The sequence below is a fragment of the Carya illinoinensis genome, chromosome 16 (genome assembly GCF_018687715.1).
Source record: "Carya illinoinensis cultivar Pawnee chromosome 16, C.illinoinensisPawnee_v1, whole genome shotgun sequence".
NCBI classification, from domain to species: Eukaryota; Viridiplantae; Streptophyta; class Magnoliopsida; order Fagales; family Juglandaceae; genus Carya; species Carya illinoinensis.
Window position 1 is genome coordinate 1,437,154 of NC_056767.1, and position 21,357 is coordinate 1,458,510.

At 32.1% G+C, this 21,357-nt stretch overlaps 1 protein-coding gene and 1 long non-coding RNA gene across 40 annotated transcripts in view; both read right to left on the reverse strand.

The window, feature by feature from the left end:
* LOC122299062 (probable disease resistance protein At4g27220) overlaps positions 1-21,357 on the reverse strand; it is a 90,313-nt gene that overhangs the window by 19,078 nt on the left and 49,878 nt on the right. For 6 of the 39 annotated variants that reach the window (XM_043108944.1, XM_043108942.1, XM_043108943.1 and 3 more), the window contains exons 5-7: positions 1,065-1,953; positions 935-991; positions 391-692 (exon numbers count right to left, since the gene is read on the reverse strand). The exons of 21 other annotated variants lie outside the window; for them this stretch is intronic. In XM_043108944.1, coding sequence (XP_042964878.1) covers positions 1,822-1,953 — 132 coding nt within the window. In that variant the 3' untranslated portion in view covers positions 391-692; positions 935-991; positions 1,065-1,821. The remainder of the gene's footprint in view (positions 1-390; positions 693-934; positions 992-1,064; positions 1,954-21,357) is intronic. 12 more of the 39 variants (XM_043108954.1, XM_043108950.1, XM_043108953.1 and 9 more) reach the window with 4 other exon arrangements.
* LOC122299068 lies at positions 8,720-19,567 on the reverse strand. Its single transcript, XR_006239569.1, has 6 exons — positions 19,264-19,567; positions 17,310-17,423; positions 14,861-14,919; positions 12,494-12,599; positions 11,792-11,850; positions 8,720-8,802 (listed from the first exon to the last, which is right to left on the reverse strand). It is a non-coding gene; the product is annotated as an uncharacterized LOC122299068 (long non-coding RNA).

Consider the following 21,357-nt stretch of genomic DNA (forward strand, 5'->3'; position numbering starts at 1 on the left):
AGAAGAGCAGGGGAAGTAATATGCCGAATTCATATGTCATTTGGGTTGCTAGCAAACATCTTGTTTATATCCATATTGAAGAAGGCCATAAAACCACGAGGAAAGAAAAGCTTCCACACAACCGATCAAATGAGTTAGATTGATCCATAAATTCTTGTCCAGAGTTAAAGGCCTCAAATTGAGAAGAATGCGAGCCAACCAAACCAAGCACATGCTCAGCTGATCCCATGCAACCAAAAAAATTCTAAAAGTGCCAACAACCAAAAAAAGCTGGAAATGGGGACCAACAGGCTCCACAAGTCAAACAGAAATTATGTCCCTTATCAAGGTGATGAACCATTTGAATGCGTACATGCCTATCAAGATAATGAATATGAGGACGGAACTCACCAAGCGGGGCGGAGGAACGAGAGAGAGGATGGAGGAAAGAGAAAATGAGGATCTGAGCCTTTCTAAAAGAGGAACGAGAATGAAATGAGGATCTCATCTTTTCTTCTGAGAGAAGAACTAAAATGAGGTTCTGAATTGAGACTGTACGTAGCAGAATTGTGAGATTAAACTCTACTGCAAATTATTGGAAATGCCCAATGAAATGACCAACCACGAGAGACGCAATTTTGTATCTGGGAATCCATTTATTGATATCAACGAAACTCACGGGTGCCATTTCAACACCTCCAGAAACCCCAAACCTGCAAGACAATCTCTCAGGGGCAGGGCAAGCAAAACCAACAGAAAGAAACCGATGCTTTAATATGATTTTCTTTACAAAGTATTTAATTGGGGGAGCTCGTTCACACTTCACATGATGAGAGACAAATTGATGATAAACTCTCCAGCTGCTAATTATTTAGAGAAAACTGAGAAATGCAGCAAAAAAGAAGGAAACAGAAGTCATAAATACGAGGAAATTGATCGAATTGAGGAATTAAACCTGCTATGGAGAGCTGGAGCTCTCTGAGATCTCCTGTAAATTCTCCTGTAAATTCGCCTGAAATTTTGAAAATAGAAACTTAAAATACCTCTATATATACTCACGTTTAATATCCTGCTGAGTAACGTACCTTTCCTTTGATAATGTGTTGTATGGTGGTATTGAGGTCTCCTTCTATCATTGGTTGAAAAGTTTCAAACTCTGTATGATGTATTCCTTGTAGCTTAGGTGTTTTCATTTTTGTCGTGGGAACAAACATTTTTAATTCTTCACATCCAACAATTTTTATTTTTTCCAGAGACGGCCAAAAAAAAGCAATCGCCTCATTGCAGAAACATTCTAATTTTGGTAAATACCAAAGGAAGAGGGTCTTCACTTGAGGGAATGCAATCACATGATCTCTTTTCTCTTCGTCTCCTGATTCTTTTGCAAGGATTTCTTTCATTTCATAGCAGTACAAAACATGTATGTCTTCTAATTTCAGAAGAAGTTTTGCTATGGATGGTGTGAATAAACATTTCAAACTATCACATTCCACTACTCGTAGCAATCTCAAGTTATTGAAGCCCTTGATATCTCGTGGACCTTTCTTCCATATATGCAACAGCTTCGGTAAATAAAATAATTCCAACTCTATCAAATTATTGAAGATATAATTGCTTTCTTCAAGATCACGTAGTCCCTCGTCAAGTTCAAATATCACTTCCAATGAATAACAATCATCTACAAGAAGATATTCAAGATTTCCCAAACTTTCAATTAAGTAGTAAGGAAATAGAGAATACATCTTTGTTTGATTTTCAGTCTCACTCACATTTGACTCATCTTGATTTGTCAATGTAACTTACCAAACATTTTAAAAAAAAATGACACTGTCAAAAGTAGACTCATATATATATATATAGGAGGAAATTTTTAGGCTTAACTTCAATTTGAGCACCAAAATTAAAAATATAACGAAGTTCAATTTGATTTTCAGTCTCACTCACATTTGGCTCATCTTGATTTGTCAATGTAACCTACCAAACATTAAAAAAATAAAAATAAAAATGACACTGTCAAAAGTAGACTCATATATATATATATCTATATATATAGGAGGAAATGTTTAAATTAAAAATATAACGAAGTTATATACATATTTTCATTTTCATGCATTTCATAGATCTGTTCTTACCATCTACATTAATGTATTACAAGCACTATTTATAGTAAGAACAAATAAATTTATTCAATCACCCTATGAGTTTTATCATCAAATTCAACCTCTAAAATGAAAGAATCGTTAGTTTTAATAATTTCTAGTATTCTTTAAAAAACGAGTGATAGTTTTTAATATGTAAAGTGAAGTTCTCCAAAATTTAATATTTAAAGTCACATAAAAGGTGAAAATTGGAATGCATGAAAGATAAATTGTGATCTAAAAAGGTAGCTCAAAAGCTCAGTACGTAATGAAACTAGAAAAATTATGGCAGAAGGACAAATGAAAAAGATTTGCTTTTTTTTTTTTTTACTCTTATTGGTTTAAAATTAAAATATGAAGATATATAAATAAAAAGAAACTTTTTAATAGTTAAAATGAAAAGAAATAGAGGAAGACCAAGTGTTTCAAAAAAGTTACAAATAAATAATAATAATAATAAATAAATAAATAAATAAAGTTTAGTCTTGATGCACATACCTGATCTTTGTTAAAGTTGTGTTTTTTCTCTCCTAAAGAGGAGCTGCAATTTTTGTGGTCTGGATTATAATTCCTGCGACGTGGTACACAAGACAACTCTAGGCATCGGTTGAAAAGTCTTGAAGATTCTCTTGTTGAGACTGAGGAGGAGCCAGTACTAGGCTCTGCACTCCTAATTTCTTCTCCACCTTCGTCCTCTCTTTGAAGAATGCTTTCCATCAATGGGCACCACCTTATTTCTATGCTTTGAAGCTGCACCAGTAGTTTTGCAAAAGTAGCAGGAAGCAAACTTCTAAGATTTTCACATCCCTGAATATCAATTGATACTAAGTTTTGAAAGCCTTGAAATCCTCTTGGAATATTCTTCCACACATGAGCCATCCCATCTAAATTCCATAACTCTAGTTTTCTTAATTGAGAAAGTGCTAAGACGGGCTGGCGGTTCTCTATGACCTTTAGTCCTTCCAGATCAAATATCACTTGTAGTGATTCACACTTTTCTACGTAAAGCTCTACCAAAATTAGGAAACCACAAAATGGTGTTGGATGAAAATAGTTTATGAGAGAGGGTTGTTGATGAAGTGCTGCCTCCTCCTCTTTCAACCTGTTTAATCCATTAATTCAACTATTACAATGATGTGTGTAGCAGTTTTGAAATATATATAATGTATATCCTTAAGATAAGAAATTAGTAAGATGTTTATTCCCAACGAAAATCATATATTTAAATTACAAAATTTTCCAACAATAGTAACAAATTGTTAACTCTTTAGAAATTTTCAAGAGATTTAATCTTTGAAGTAATCGATATAAAATGTGAATCATAGATGTACTATTAATTGGGAGAACATACCTCAACTGAGTCCATGGACTTACAGATACCAGTAAGCCTTGGTAAGGAAGATAGATATATTTTCTCCAAGTTCGGCAATGTAATGATATCACCGATGACTTTCTTCTTATCTTGATCTCCTTCCTTCGAAAAAACTTCTTGTATATTTTCACATTCAGAAATGTCTAACAATTTGAGTTGAACCAAATCTCTCACCATGGCCAACCAAAATATATTTTCCGAACGTTGGCAATTAAATATGTCACAATGTTTTAGGTTGCCAAAAATGCCCCTATTCTCCAAAAGTACTTTCCCAAGATCACTTGCATCCTCCCGTTCGTCGAGTCTAATTGCATTTTCAAATAAATAGGTCTCATCATCTTTAGTGTTTATCCTAAATCTCTTTAGTGTTTATCCTAAATCTCAAGTTGGAGTTTTTGAAGTGCAATTCTTTTGGCAAGCACCCGATACTTGGTACACTAATTTCTAAAACCGTCATTTGACCGAAACGGGGAATAGTTCAACAAGGCTTGCATTATTACTTGTTCCTTCTCCATTTCCTTCCATCGTAGTCGTATATTCCCATTTCTCAAATTTTGCCATGTACAACTCTTGTAGTCGAGATTAACGGGATAAAACACCTGCTGCAATTCGCTTTAGAGAATCGCATCCCTTCATATCCAACAACTTCAATTGACTAAGATTTCCTATTTCATGCGGCAACTCCTCAATCTTGGAATCACGAAAACCAAGAATTTCTAGTTTTCCAAGAGTTCCAATTGCCGACACATCTCCTAAGCGACAACTCTCAAGATTCAACATGCGAAGGTTCTCGAGGATCTGGATTGATGGTGGCAATGACTTCAAGGAAAAACAGCCTTCTTCCAAAGACAACATCTTTAGCTCATTCATCCCATTAAATAAATTTCTTGACAATATTTCTGAATCATTTAAACATGATAGTCGCAAAAGCTGAATTTGGGACACTTCAACCTGTCAGGATGCCCTTTCATTTCTCCAAGTAAAAGAGAAATTGTGGTGTAACCATCATATGTATCCTTTTGTGGCCATTCTTCATGTCTTCTATCCAACTCAACCATAAAACCATGTTCATCTCTAGATGCAATCGATATGGCAACATCTCGCATAGGGGTGTACAAGAAACCGGCCAACCGACCTCCACCGACGGCAACCGACCGGACCCGGCCGGAACCGGCATGAACCGGTCGGCCGGCGGTAGAAATAATTAGGAACCGAGGTCGGCCGGTTCGGTTCCGGTTCGAACACACAGGAAACCGGTAAACCGACCGACCATATATATAAATATATATCTTATATAAAAACGACGCTGTTTCATATGAAACGGCGTCGTTTTATTTAAGACCACACAGAAAAAAATTAAAATTGGACGACGCTGTTTGGTCTCAACCAAACGGCGTCGTTTGGTTGGGAACGGGTTAGGGTTATTACCCTTCCCGTTCCCCCCTTCCCCTCTTCCCCTCCCTATTCTCTTCTGCCGCCCCCCCCCCCCCCCGATTCTCTCTCTCTCTCTCTCCGATTCGAGCCTGGATAACCCAAACTTGTGCGTAACTTCACCCATCATCAGAGCCGCTGCCACCCTACATGTACTCAAAACATTCAAAACAAAGGGGAGAAAAAAACCCACGATTTTGCATGATACAATCTAAAGTTTTATACCTATTAGTATCATTTTGCTGCTGCTGTAGAAGCATACTCATGCATTTCGGAGAGTAAGGAAAAGAAGCTGAGGCCATGAGCTGAGAGGCTGCAGCCAATCTTTGTTGCCGAGCAGATTTAGATCTGAGAATTTGATGGCACTCATCCATCATGTCGATCTTGCTTGGTGAACCTACCATTGCAGAACCATCCGCTGAATCTCCAGGCCCTCCGTGTAGGAACCTGCAGGGGGAACCGACCGGAACCGGCCGGCAAAGGAACCGGCCGGTTTCCTTCCCCCAGCACGGTCGGTTTCGGCCGGTTGATGTATTGTTTTTTTAAAAACCGGTCGGTTTCGGTTTAGGCCTAAAACCGAAACCGACTGGTCGGTTTTCTGCCCTAATCTCGCACAATATCATGCATTTTGATGCATTCATCATATTCGCTATCCAACAAGAGATTTGATCTTTGAAGATTCCGAACTATTGTGTTGACGTGTTCTCTTATTTGTTCCACAATACTAATGCCTTTGAGAAACCTTTTTGCAACTGCATACCTAACTAAATGTTCAATTGGAACATCATGATCTTCGGGATACAAACAACATAGCAAAAAGCATGATTTGGCTTCGTCACTTCCTAAATAATTGTAACTGAACTCTATGCTGGAATATACCTTTGGATGTAGACCAGGGATATTTTGTGGAATAGACATTTTAAGTTGCTGAAGTGCAGCTTTCCACTCATATTCATCTCTTTTGTTCCGAAGAGCACTTCCAACCGTCACTATAGCAATGGGCAAACGTGCACATTCCCTCACAACCTGTTCTGCTATTGAGATTAGATTGGGGGTATTGATACAATCACCTACCATCTCTCTGAAAAAGATTCCATGCTTCATCTTCTGATAAAAGTCCAACTGGAAAAATCTTTTGAAATCTCATCTGATTGCAAGTTTCTTCACTTCTTGACGTCAACAAGATTTTGCAGCTCTTTTCTTTTAGTGCATTGTAAACTCCAACATCCTCAAGATCAAGTGGGTCCCAAACATCATCCAATATCACAAGGACACTCTTACTCTTCGTCAATCTTGAATATAATTCATCTGCTCTTCCTTGTAAACTTTCTACATTAAGTTTCGTGCCTAGCATTTCTGCAAGTTCACCTTGAATCTTTGTCAAGTTTGGAGTTTGAGACACCACTGCAGTGGCAACTTCATGGAATAAACCATCAACTTTGACTCTTCTAGCTATCTCTTTTGCCATTTCTGTCTTGCCAATCCCTCCCATACCACATATTGCAATTAGGGGTGTACAGCGGTCGGTCCGGACCGGAAAAACCGACCGGACCGAACCGGACCGAGCAAATACATGGCCGGTTTCGGTCTTGCCATTTTGCTAAAATCGGTCTTCGGTCCGGTCCACGGTCCAGGTTTTCCTGGACCGAACCGGACCGGACCGACCGAATTAATATTTTTTAAAAAAAAATTTATATATTTATTTTATATAATTAATATGTCATTTTCATCTAACCTATTAGACTATTACCATTTACAATATAAAATTTTAAATATATAATTATAAATTAATATTCTATTAATTAACCAAGGTATATTATAATATATTAATATTATTATCAATTAACTTATCACTAATTCACCATTAAGTATTACTAACATCTATATCTATATCTAATTAAAGTGTATAGATTAATTTTTTGTAAATTACCTAAGTTGTGAGTAAATATAAAGCAATTTGTAAATTGTAAATTAACTAACCTAATGGCTAATACCAATTTCCCATTAACTAATTAGTAACATGATAACATCTACAATTCTACATCTATGACCTAAATTGCAAGTAAATATAAAGCATGTATGTATAATTAAATTATTTATGCTTATTACTTCCTATACAAAATGTAAATATATAGCTCATTCATCATTATGCATTAACTTAGAAGTTAGAACTATCATAATACATTGATAGTTTGATATACTCTAGTTAGTAACAAAGTAACAATTAACATCATCAATATAATATTAATTATATATATTTTTAATGAGTTAATTAAATAATTATATTGAATAGTTTAATTAATTTAAATTTTACTAATTCAAATAATTTCTTTTATTAATTTATGTGTTAAAAACATAGAAAAAATGAGAAGACATATTTAGTAAGGGAAGAAACGGCGCCGTTTAGTGCAAAAAGGGACCTAAACGGCGCCGTGCAGTAGATGGCCGAATTTATTTTTTTTGCCCTTTCCCTTGTTAAAACGGCGCCGTTTAGGATTGTTTATAATCCAAACGGCGTCGTTCTGTGTAGCCCTAAAAGTGAATTCCCATTCCCTCACCCCGGTCCCGTCGCCCTCCCTCGATTCCCTCTCATTTCAACTTTCAGACTCTCTCTCTCAGATCTCTCTTGTTCTCCCCTAGCTCCCCCATTCCCTGAAGGCTGAGTCCGTGGACACTAGAGTGGGACCGTGAGTCTGTGACGGCGTGACCAACAGAAAATTTCATCTCATTCCTGGGAAGGCAGTTCACAGCGGCAGACAGTAAGGATAAATGTCCCTTTCCGGTTTTATTTCTTGATTTCGTGAATCTGGGCATCTCGGTTTCAAAATGTGAATTTATGATTCTTGAATCTAGGTTTCTTGTTGTTGAATCTGAATATTGTGTGATTTCGTGGTGATTACTGATTAGTGATTTCGTGGTGATTTACAGTGTTTAAACTCGGTTTCTCTTCAGCCATGTTTCTGCAAATTAACAGCTCAAATGTTTCAGTTGATAGTAAGAACATTTATATGAACGAGAAACCAGGGGACGTAACTTGTTGCCCCAAATATCTATTTCCCTTCTGTTTCTGTCTACCCTCAATTGTGGTATTTCTTGGACCAACGGACCGACCGGACCGGACCCCCCCCCCCCCCCGGAAAGGGACCGACCGGACCGGTCCTTAGTGCATTTCGGTCCGGTCCAGGGTGGGAAAACCCTGGACCGAATTGGTCCGGTCCGGTCCGCAAATCCCCCTGCGGACCGACCGGACCGGACCGAATTCACCCCTAATTGCAATCATGTCGATTTTTTCATCCCTTAGAGCCTCCAAAACATTTCGAATCATTGTTTTTCATGATTCAAACTCCTTAAATCGTTATGTGGATGATGATCTCACTTTCAATGGAGGTGCAATATTGAACACCCTATCATATTTTCCACCTTCTTCTAGCAACTTAGCGATGGCTCGAGTATTCTTTTGAGCTTTCTTTCCTAAGGAATAGCGGAGCTTCAGATCAGGACACCAACCATTCATGCACATCTTATTACTTTTGACATCTTCTTCAAGGAATTTTCCCACTTCTTCAATTCTTTCCCTCACATTTGTCAGCCATGTCTTAACTTCACTTGCGACTACTTCTTGATTCCATTCGGCTCCACCAACAGATTGTTGCACTGCCTCATTCTTCTCACGTAACTTCAAAAATTTCTCTTCAAGAATCATGATATTGCTCTTGTAGGAAATAAGATAGCCAAATTGTTCTCCGATTGGCAGAACCAAGGATTCTCCTATTTTTCCAACAATTGATGACAGAATTTCCATTTCTTTGAAAAGTAGTTTTCTGTTTTTGTGTTTTTTTTTTAAACTTCTTTGTTAAATAACAAGACGAAGTCTGCCTTTGCCTGTTTACCGATCAAAGAAGCAAAACACCAAAATAAAAAAAGTAGATCAATGGAAAATTGGGAGAAAAAGATATTAAAGAAACACTAAAACGAATTAAATAGCTTTCAGAATATCACACAGAAGGAGAAATCATGTACAAGTCACTATATGTGCCTATAACAAGAAGGTCAATTGTTATGAAATTAAATTTGTTTTTAATTAAATTGTATGCTTAGATTGAATTTATTTTCTTTTAAATTATATAAAAATGTTATGTTCTAAAATTTTTAATGTAGATTCAAAAGGCAAAAGGTCAAAAATAATAACTAAATAGTAAATGAGTAGTAAATATTGCGTAAGAATATCACAGCTGAATACATCAACAAAGATATTTAGTTGCAGGATAGATATTTAGTCCAAGTAGTCAAGCTTTATGAAAAAAATATATATACGTAATCATCCTTAAAAAAATGAATATCTCAAACACATTTTTGTAATCATCCTTCTCAAAAACTAAATTGATTATCTGGCATTGAAAGTTTTAAGTTGGAACTCAATTTATATTAAGGCTCTGTTTATTTTGTTGTAAAAAATATTTTTGAAAATAATTTTCATGATTTCTTGGTGCTTGGATTAGCTTAGAAAAGTAAGTCTACAGAATAAATTAATCGACAAAAAGCAAGGCCTTCTTTTTTTGGAAAACTTTTTTAGCTCAAAATTTTGAAAACAAATTTCTAATATTGCTCGGTGTAAAGACTAGCTACGATTTATTTGGATTTGGAAACATTTTCAACTTATCTTATCATTACAAACTTGATCTCATAAATGTCAATGAGATCAAGTTTGATTGGAAAATTCGATATGTTTTATGCATATGCAAATGCAAAAATACCTCTTTTAGATAATGACTTTGCCATTTGAAAAAAAAAAAACTACCACATTAAATTATGCATGTTTGAGTCAAAATAACAATAAAAAATTATTTTATTATTATTATTAATTTTTTTCTTAAAATAGATTTTTTTTATATATATTTTACAATTAGCATCCACTACATACATTTGGCATTAATAACACATATAATAATAAAAAAATATAATTTTTTTATATATATTATATTATAAATATAATAAAATAATAATAAAATTATATAGTATAATAAAATGACGATGAAGGTGAATGTGAAGACAGAGTGAGAGATGAGAAAAATAATTAGTAAAATAAGATTTATAGAATAAATAATAAATATTTCAATTTGTATAATACTATTAATAACTGTATAAAAGTATGAAAATATATAATCTACTTTAATAAAATTTAGAATCATATTATACAAATATATCTTTACTTTTGATATGCATAAACCAATGCCTGTTAGTTCGTCCATGTTCTCTGAATCTCACATGGCATTTGTGGTTGAGGAGCCATTAACATTGGGTTGATCCCTTATTTAAAATGATAAAAGTGTATAACTATTTTTTCCTATTTTCTTGGCTGGCAGCCATTAACAGGAAAATGACCTTTTAGCGATCAAAAAGTAATATCTAAATTCTAGAAAATATTCACTTTAATCATACAGATATATTTAACAAAAAAGTAAATATTTTTACAAAATGCCCAATAGAAAAATCACGTACTTTCTTTAAGTAAAAAGGTAAATTTTATGATAAAAAATTATAAAATATCCTATTCTTTTTTAATAAATCTATTTTTTTATAAAATAGCTGAACAAAATTTATACTTAACATTATTAATCAACAAAAGAAAGGGTAAAAAAAAATCAACTTTTTAACTTTATAATATATTTATTTAATTTTTATTTTTTTAAAATTAATAAAATATTTTTAATCAAATCATTTTACCATTATTTATAAATTTTTAAAATATTTTAAACATGCTATTAAAGGTTTTTTTTTTTTTTTATAACTATTAAAGATTCTTTTTTAACAGTATCAAAATGTTACATAACAGCTAACTCCATCAATAATTGTATCGTCAAATTCCAATCAAATAATCGAAATGAAGAGGAATTTTCTCATTGACATTTTTGCAGATTGTGGGTTCATAGTTATTTGTCCTTTTATTTTCACGCGATTTCCGTTGACAGGTTTTTTTCCCACCATGTATAGGCAAATGTAAGTAGCAAGAGAAATCATATTTATAACAGTAGAGTATGTAAATATTGTGTAATTATTTTAAAAAATTAAATAAATATCGAATTAATATAAAAAAATTAATTTTTTAATAATAAAACATATCCTTTTTTTTAAATAATTACACAATATTTATGAGATCAAACTTGTAATGATACGATAAACTTTAATTAGTCTTGTTTGTGTTTCCTTAGGGGCAGGTTTGGGGCCTCATAGTACAAAGTTCTTTATGATCTCATTTCATCTTATTCTAAAATATAATGTAAATACAAAATTTTTAAACTGATCATTAGAACTTTTTCAAAATTTTAAATAAAAAATAAAAAACAATTTCAACTCTTTAAATCCTCAAACAAAAATAATATTATAAAATTATATTCTTATAATATTTTAACTTTATAATATTTTTTTATTCAATTTTTTCTCTCACTTTTCTAATCCCAAAAAATACTCAACTCAAACTATTATTATCTCAGACTTTCTCAACTCAAAAATACTTAATCAATTTTTGGATAAGTAATATGCATCCAGGTCTACAAGCTTTACTTTTTAGTACTTGAATAATTTAAAAAAAAAATTAGTATGGATGAGATTAGCCAACTATAAATCATCTTGATTATAAAACTACAGTAATTGTCATTATATGTGAGTAAACTATAAGTTAGCCAATGCCAATACTCACATTATAATACATGTATTGGCTTAGTCATATGCTTGTGGTATATTCATAAACATTATGAACTAACAAGTATATATAGAGTTTTTGACCAATTTTAAAAATTTGTGAGCAAATAAAAGTAATTTTTTGCATGCAATAATAAAGGAATAAGTGGGGAAGTAATTAGTGAGCATGCACCTCTTAATTTTGCAAGATCAATGATTTGTTTAAGCTCTTCTGAGTTTCCAGCGTTCGCTCTGAAAAACAAAAACAAAAGCGTCTAACTCCGAGCCCACAATCTGCAAAAACTAATGAAATACAGTACGAGATTTCTTGGCCACAATTTTTGTCAGTCAGTCAAGCAAAGGATGGACTTTCTACCGTTTCCCATAGGAATTTATAATTGAGATCATGTGGTGGGTATCTAATTTCATTTCCTTTTGTTTAATTTCACGCTGCTTTGGTTATACAAAATTATTTTAATATTTTATTTTATATAATAATTATAATTTTCTTAAATTTTTATATAAAATATAATAAATAATTCAATTTTTTTAATTTTTAAAATAAAATTAATATTAAAAAATTATATCAACTTTTAATAAAACATCTAATCTCATCTCATTTTTAACTATAGTCTATAAACTATTGATTTAACCAACTGTAGATATATAGTAGATGCCTATAACTACTTTATATTCATAAACATTATGCGCTAACAAGTATTTACAAGGTTTGTGACCAATTTTAAAAGTATTTTTGTTATTTTGCATTCATTAATTTACAAGGTAACACACATCATGATCAACAAGTACTAACTAAAAAATTTGTGACCAATTAAAAGTAATTTTTTCATGCATTAATAAAAGAATAAGTGGAGAAGAAATTAGTAATTAGCACCTCTTAATTTTGCAAGATCAAGAACTTGTTTCAGCTCTTCTGAGTTTCCAACATTCGCTCTTAATCCTCAGACAAACAACCAGTTCAAGTCTCAACCAATCTTTCTCTGAAAAACAAAAACAAAAAGCGTCTTAACTCTGAGGTGCTTGTCATGTTTTCTTAATCTATACTAACACGATTTTTGTTTCAAATATTCTTGTCTATATGCGATTGAATTTAAACAACTGTAGATATATAGTAGCTAGATGCCTATAATTTCTTTATATTCATAAACATCATGAACTTATAACAAGTATTTACTAAGTTTTTTACCAATTTTAAAAGTATTTTTTTTTATTTGTCATTCATTTAAAAGGTAACACACATCATGAACAAGTAATTAAAAAGTTTGTGACGAATTAAAAGTAATTCCATGCATTAATAGATTTTTTAAGCTTCCATAAAAGGATAATGTTCAATGAAAAAAAAATATATAATCTTTTATAAAGAGAAATGATATTTGTAAAGCCTCAAGCAATCATTTTAAAAAAGTGGACAAATCTAAGATTCACATGAAAATTTATTTTTTAATAATGTCTTATTATTTTTAAAGGAAGTACACGAAATTCATGTATAACCTAAAATTATATCTAACATTATTATTCTTGTATATGAATCAAGGAAACAATCACGTACGTAAGAAATTATACAAGTGCCAAACTTTGGTTGCATAGATGTTCCTCTCAGAAATTGGAAGAGTAGTAACTCTACTAGATTAGAGAATAAAACTTGGAAATGGAAGCTGAAGAAAATAGAGCATCAAGATAAAGTCTCGGGTTCAAAGAATATATGATCTTTGCACAGATATACTTGTAGATAAATTTAATTTGAGGTGAGAATGTAATGAAAAGGACTTTTTAGAGATTATAATTTACAAGGACGTAACACACATCATGAACAAGCACTAACTAAAAAATTTGTGACAAATTAACAGTAATTTTTTGCATGCATTAATAAAGGAATAAGTGGGGAAGAAATTAGTTATTAGTACCTCTTAAATTTGCAAGATCAACGAGTACTACTTCTTTGTATTTGAGAAGAAAATTAATCTTGATTGCCGGATAGGTTTTATATATTTTGATATATACGTTGCTGGAGATTGTGAAAATGAAGATAATAAAGAATTTAAAAAAACAAATTAAAATACATTCACAAAGTAGAAAAATGAAAAAATATATTATTTTTATGATGTAAGTAAGATGGCTAATTCAATGTGAGGTTTAATTTTTGAATGGGAAGTCAAAAACCAACAAATGGCCGCATATTAGCCAAACTCTGTCTAAGGATTTAAGTAAACTAATGCTATTACCAATTAATCCGACCTCTCGTTTAACCCTTAATGAAATAAAACAAAATGATGATAATTGAAAAATATTATAAATATTTTATCTCTTCTACTATTGGATAATAAGATAGATTTTAAACCAGAAAAATTAAAATTAGATTTAAAATTAACATCTTTTATATACAATTGATTAATTTCCGTTCATTTTAATAATTAGATTTTGAAAAATGCTATAAGAAAATCTTACACCACACATATCTACCTAATAATTAATATGTGACCACATATCTCCACTCTATAATTTGTCATTTTTGTCTTATTTAGACATACAAAGTATTAAGATAAAATGTAATAAATAACAAATTACATATTAGTTAATTAGAGGTATATGATGTAAGGTTTCTATATAAAATTTCTTTCGCCAGATTTTAATCTAACTATTGATACCACATGTCGATAATTTATTTTTGTTCATACACATCATGAACAAGCATTTACAAAGTTTGGGCCAATTTTAAAAATATTTTTGTATTTTGACATTCAAACGAACACACATCCTAAATAATTAATTGGATAAAGTGTAGAATCATAGTTTAAATTTAAATCTTATACTTTGATAGGATGTGAAATTAGTATTTATCTAAAAGATATAAACAGATAAAAAGATATATTTTAATTATTTATATTCTTCCATTGGAATTATGGTAATATTATATATCTAAAGAAAAAAAAAAAATTGGCATTGATTTGTCGGTCTTTCGACGACAAATGCCATATCAAATCAAAAATACTTAAATCAGTTTTTGGATAAGAAATCTGCATCCAGGTCCACACGTAGTACTTGAATAATTTTAAAAAAATTAGTATGGATGAGATTAGCCACCTATAAATCATCTTGATTATGAGCTACACTAATTATCATTATGAACTAACAAGTATTTATAGAGTTTTTGACCAATTTTAAAAATTTGTGAGCAAATAAAAGTAATTTTTTGCATGCAATATTAAAGGAATAAGTGGGGAAGAAATTAGTGAGCATGCACCTCTTAATTTTGCAAGATCAATGATTTGTTTAAGCTCTTCTGAGTTTTCAACGTTCGCTCTGAAAAATAAAAACAAAAACAAAAACAAAAGCGTCTAACTCCAACGTGGTTGCCATGTTTTATTAACTTTGAAAGCACAATCTGCAAAAATTTAAATGAAGAAATACAGTACGAGATTTCTTGGCCACAATTTTTGTTGGTCAGTCAAGCAAAGGAATTTATAATTGAGATCATGTGTGGATATCTAATCACATTTCCTTTTTTTTTTTTTTTTCCTTTTAGATTGGTTTGGTTATACAAAATTATTTTATTCAACTTTGAGCAAAATATTTAATATCATTTCATCTTAACTGTTGTCCATATATAATTGATTTTAATCAACTATAGATATATAGTTGCTTTTTTTTTTTTTTTTTTGAAATAATGCCTCAGTACTTTTCATTCATCTTCTCTTCTTACAACTTTGTCATTCTTTAAACATCCCTCTATACAAACCGGGACATCCTCAATCCATACAGTTTCTTCCTCTATAGTTAGAGCTTTTTTTGCTAAAGTATGTGCTACTGTGTTCTTTTTCCTAGATACAAATTGTATACTCCACTCAGGGTTGTTCCTAAAATAAACTCTAATGTCTTCAACAATAGGACCGAACAATGGCAAGTCTTCCTCAGCTTCCTGCACAGCCTTCACCACTACTTTTGCATCACCTTCGAAAATTGCTTTCCGAATATTTAAAGCTATGCAAAGTTCCACTGCCTTCCTTAGTGCTACACATTCTGCCACAGCTGCATCCATCACATTTTCTCTCCTATCACACACTGCAACCAAGGCCTCCCCATGTTCATCTCGGATCATGATCCCTATCCCCATTCTGTTCTGTTTAATCTCTGTAGATGCATCCCAGTTCACCTTAACATAGTCTGGAGCAGGTTTTTCCCACTGCAAACTTCCTGTCAAACCAGATTGGACTGCTACCTGCTTAGAATTATTACCCTGTAAGTCTTTGAACTCTTGTAGGGCTGCCCTCGTGGATATAATCTCTTTTCTTGGGCAGGCTTTTCTTCCCTCGAATAGCCAATCATTTCTCCTCAACCATACCTTTCTAAACAACACAGCCACTTCCTCCAATAGGTTCTTTGGCACTCTATTCATAAGCTTTCCCCACATGCTCAAGAAATCATTCTCGGATCTATCCCATTTCTTAACTCCACTTTCATCCTGTCCCCATATATCATTTGCTGCAGGGCACTCCCAGGTTACCTTCCTGAGTTCCTCCACATTGCTGCTGCATTCTTCAGCTTGTAAGGCTTTTAATTGTTTTGTTTTTTCTTCCATTTCTTTCCTCTCCCTCTGTCTCATGTGCTTGCTCCAGCTTTGCAGGACTCTTCTGCTCTGATTCAGTAGGTTTATAATGCTCTTAGGCTCCCCCTCCTTCCCCCTCCAAATTTCACTCAGGAACCCCCCACAGTCCTCATCTAGAGCCCAGCTGGCCTCATATTTAAACCCCATTCTCTTCAGAGGCTCATTCCCATAGATCTGTGTGTTTAGATGTACTAAGATAGGCTTGTGGTCAGAGGTTCTTGCCACCATAATCTCCACCCACACCTCAGAGAATAGATCTCTCCATTGAGGATTTGCTATTGCTCTATCTAGCCTTTCCTTTGTGAAGGTATCATCAGTATGGGAATTGCTCCAAGTATACTTATCCCCCCTCCAGCCCAAATCATTGAGGTTGCCCTCCCTCAGAACTTCTCTAAATAATTCCATTTGACTCTCGGGTCTAGCCTTCCCACCCCATTTCTCATCATTTGTGAGAATCTCATTGAAATCTCCAACTATAAGCCACCCCTCATTCCCTCTCGGTTTCATGGCTTTTAACATCAACCAAGCCTCTCGATGGCAGCTTTCTCCTCATCTAACAATCGCATCTCCTTCCATTTTTCTGCTAGGTCCTCCATCACTTTCCACACGAGAAGTGCTTCTTCCACTGCCGATACAAACTTCCTCCCTCTCCGCCGTGAACAGCCTAGTTCGTACTGTCCCCTAACCGCTGTACCCCTCCAGAACCTACTCAGCAACGGCCTGGCCACCACCTCCTGATTCCCCTGCAGCCGTTATAACCGTCTCACGTACCTCACTCACTCACTCCCTCCACTTCTTTTCCCGAGAGAAAACAAAGGAGACTTGGCTAAGTGCCACAGTTGTTTATAGATATATAGTTGCTAGATGCCTATAATTTCTTTATATTCATAAACATCATGAACTTATAACAAGTATTTACTAAGTTTGCAACCAACTTTAAAAGTATCTTTGTTATTTTGCATTCATTTACAAGGTAACACACATCATGAACAAGTAGTAATTAAAAATTAGTTTATGAACAATTAAAAGTAATTTTGTGCATGCATTAATAAAGGAATAAGAGGGGATGAAATTAGTGAGCATGCACCTCTTAATTTTGCAAGATCAAAAACTTATTTCAGCTCTTCCAAATTTCCAGCGTTCGCTCTGTCTTAGACACAAAACCAGCTCAGCTCTCAACCAATCTCTCCTCTCCTCTTCTCTGAAAACAAAAACAAAAGCGTCTAACTCCAAGTTGGTTGTCATGTTTTATTAATCCCATTTCCTTTTGTCTTTTAGTGTCCGTATTGGTCCTGCAGAACATTTTTGTTGGTTGTGTCCAAAAGGGCCAGGCCACTTTTCCGATTATTTTATTAGAGTTTGATGATATAATTATGAATAGAGTTAAAACGGTATAAAGATATTCTTGGTATATAAATATTTTTTAAAACGTTTTAATACTGTTTAAAAGAATCTTCGGCCCACTGAAAAATACAAATTTTTATAAAGGAAATATTTTTATAAAGGAAATAGATATTCCATTATCAGGCGTACTAACCTGTCAAATATAAAAACTTTAATGTTTGATTTGATTTCACAAATATTTCAAATAATTTCATCTCATTAAATTTTATCTTAATATCTAAACACCAATCAAAAATAAATATTTTTTAATTTTAAATTTTTTTCAATTTCAAATATTTTTCAATTTTTAACTTTTTCATCTATTCATTATCTAATCATTATAACTTTTATAAAATCTTAAATAAAATATAAAAAATAATTCAACTCTTTTTAATCTTAAAATAAAAATTATATTAAAAAATTATATTCTAACTATCTTTTATCTTATAATTTTTTTTTCCAAATTTTCCAAACTTCACAAAATATCGTAAGTGAAATCATTTCACTACTACATTCACAAATAATGTAATTACTAATCAAAAATTTGCCAGTAATAACTCCCAGCTCCTGCTGGGAGACTTCAACATTATTCAACCGAAAAAGTCATTTTTTCTGTTAATGAAAGTACTGTATTCTTAACACTTATCATTAATATTTATTATTTTATTATTATTTTTTTACATATTTTTTATTATTATTCATAATTCTTCTCAACACTCAAACACATTTCTAACAACCTAACTACACCAATTGTTGGAACACAAAATTTACAATAAATATTGCCGCCTCATATAATTTGACACAACTCAACACTATAATAGTTGCTATCGTTCAGTGATTATTTATTTTTATATTTAAGTTTTACCTAAATCATCAATTAAAATAAAACTTTGACGTTGTTTTAGATCTTGGAAATCATTTGTCATGAGCAAATTTTTACTAAATTTCAAAGTAAACTTTATTTCCATGTTTAGTCAAAAACTCATCTATTTGAAAGGAATTAATATTAGAAAAATCTAAATTTGTGAAGAAAAGTGTTTACTTTTCGAATACAATAGATGAATATAATTTGGATTCTATGAAAAAATAGTCATCTTCAAGATTCATTGAATGAGAAAAAATAATCAAGAAAGAAACTCAAATACACCTCAGCAGAGAGAATTAATATTATCGATCTAGCCCTAACTTCTTAATTTTTGCTACCCTTTTCAACTTCTATTGGGTCGTAGGTTATAAAGATAAAAGGATATGATAGCTCTAATTTTTTTTTTTTTTATAAGACGCAAAGATTAATTTTTAGGCAAAAATATTTATGCATTAAACAAAAGTACTAAAAATATATACCTACAATAATATAAATGTATATTAAAAACTATATATTCTTTAATTTTTGAATATTAGGCTATTAGCTTCTGTATGAGATGCAAGAATACATGTCTTAAGGCCCCAAAAAAAAAATATATATATATAAATTTGAAAACAGAATCATAAAACCGACATATGGCAAGGGCGAACAATAGTCTATGGGACCTCTAGCTAAAAAAGAAGTATTACAGATCAAAGAAGTATTAAACTAGAAAAGTAAATGGCGAAGTATTGGAACAAAAACATGATGAAAGAAACATCAAAATGAAGAAGGGAAAGTTTATGGGACTAACCTCTAGCTATGGCGCTGCGGCTTCCTCTAGAAAGCAGAGAAGTATATATATGGCGTAGAAATGTAGGTATGGATTTGAGAAAAGTGATGTTGGAAACTAAGAGCAGGGCAGCAGAGAGATTTTGAGCAAAATGTAGTTTAGATAATAGAAATCATAGGGATGAAAGGAGAATGGCTTCCTCTAGAAAGCAGAGAAGTATATATATGGCGTAGATACGTAGGTATGGATTTGAGAAAAGTGATGTTGGAAATTAAGAACAGAGCAGCAGAGAGATTTTGAGCAAAATGTAGTTTAGATAATAGAAATCACAGGGATGAAAGGAGAATGACCAACATGCCTTGTCTTTACTTATAATACGAGAGTAAATTTGTTTTTTAGATTGAGATGAGTTTAATTTTTTATGTTGAAATATATGAATAAGATGAGATAAGTTTAATTTTTTTTTTTATTATAAAAAATTAAAAAAAAAAAGTAATGGACCTCATTAATGAATGGTTTGAGATGAGTTCAACAACCAAACACAATAGATCATTTTAATTATGAGCTACCGTAATTTTGTATTTATAATAATACAGGTATTGGCTTAGCCATATGCCTCATGTAGTATATAAAATTTGACTTAGATGAGAAAAAACATGTCACCATTAGATTAGCCAAGTATAAGTCATAAGAATTATGAGTTACAGTAATTACCCATATTTTGATGATTTATGAAAATGAAGATAATAAAGCATTTAACAGAAAAAAACACATTTAACATATTATCATATTGGAATGACGATGTTGTATATAGAATCTCGTATATAACCATTTTAGTCAAATTCCAATTTTTGGTCCATAAATTATTCATTGTTGCATATTGAGAGTAATATAAATGTTCTATATATGTTACATATTTGATAAAATATAATTAAAATATTTAGGAAGAAAACAAACATGCCATGATATTAAACTACAGGGAAAATTATTGGAGATGCCCAATGAAGTGCCCTCTGCTATACAGTAAGCTGTAAATGCATTTTCTCTTGTTCCAACCATGAGAGACTGCAGTTTTGCATATGGAAATCAATTTATTAATATCATGAGCGAAACTCAGAGGTGCCATTTCAGCAATGTGAAGCTCCAATTAAAAACTTCAAACCTGCAGGACAATATCTCAGGTCAAGCATAGCGATCAGAAAGAAACGTATCGATATTGCTGTAATATGACTTTATTGACAAAGTATTTAATTGTGGGGAGCTCGTTCGCATGATGGTAGAAGTCATGGTGCGTAAAGCAATAACACAAATATTAATGCTTCACACGATGACAGATGAATTGATAATACTTAATTAGAGAAAGCTAAGAGATGCAATAAAAAAACAAAAGAAAACAAAAAAACAGAAGTCATGACTATGCGGGAATTGGTCAAATTGGCATTCATTTGTCGCTCTTGAAGACTTCAACGGCAAATGCCACGTGAGATCAGGCACGCAGTGTTGCCTCTGTTTCCTCTCCGTGCAATAATTCCGAGGCTTAGATCGATCTGAGCAGTTAAATAATTTGTAAATAGTTAATAATTTAGTTAATAATTCCGAGGCTTAGCAGTAATGCCATGTGAGAACATGCAAGCACGCATTTGCGGAAGATTAAAAAAAAAAAGAGAACATGCACGCACTAGTGTTGCCTTTGTTTTCTTTCGCAAACTATTGATTTAATCTCATTTAATAATTATAATTTTTTTAAACTGTTAAATAAAATATAAAAAAATAATTCATTATTTTCAAATCTTGAAATAAAATATAATATTTTAATAATATTTAATTCAACTTTCATCTCATCTTTTTCTCATCTGTATAACTAAATGAGTCCATAGACTCAATAATTAAGTAATTTATAAATAGTAATAAAATAGTATAAAAATAATAATAAATAGTAATAATTTGTATTCCAATCTAGCCTTAATCATTTTTTTGGACTATATATTAAAATTTCTATATTATCATATAGTATTATTTGTCATGAAATATATTACAAATTTTATGTCAATGAGATAAGTAATTAGATCTGGTGCTATTTGGATAGTAAGTTAAAATATAAGTTAAAAGTTAAAT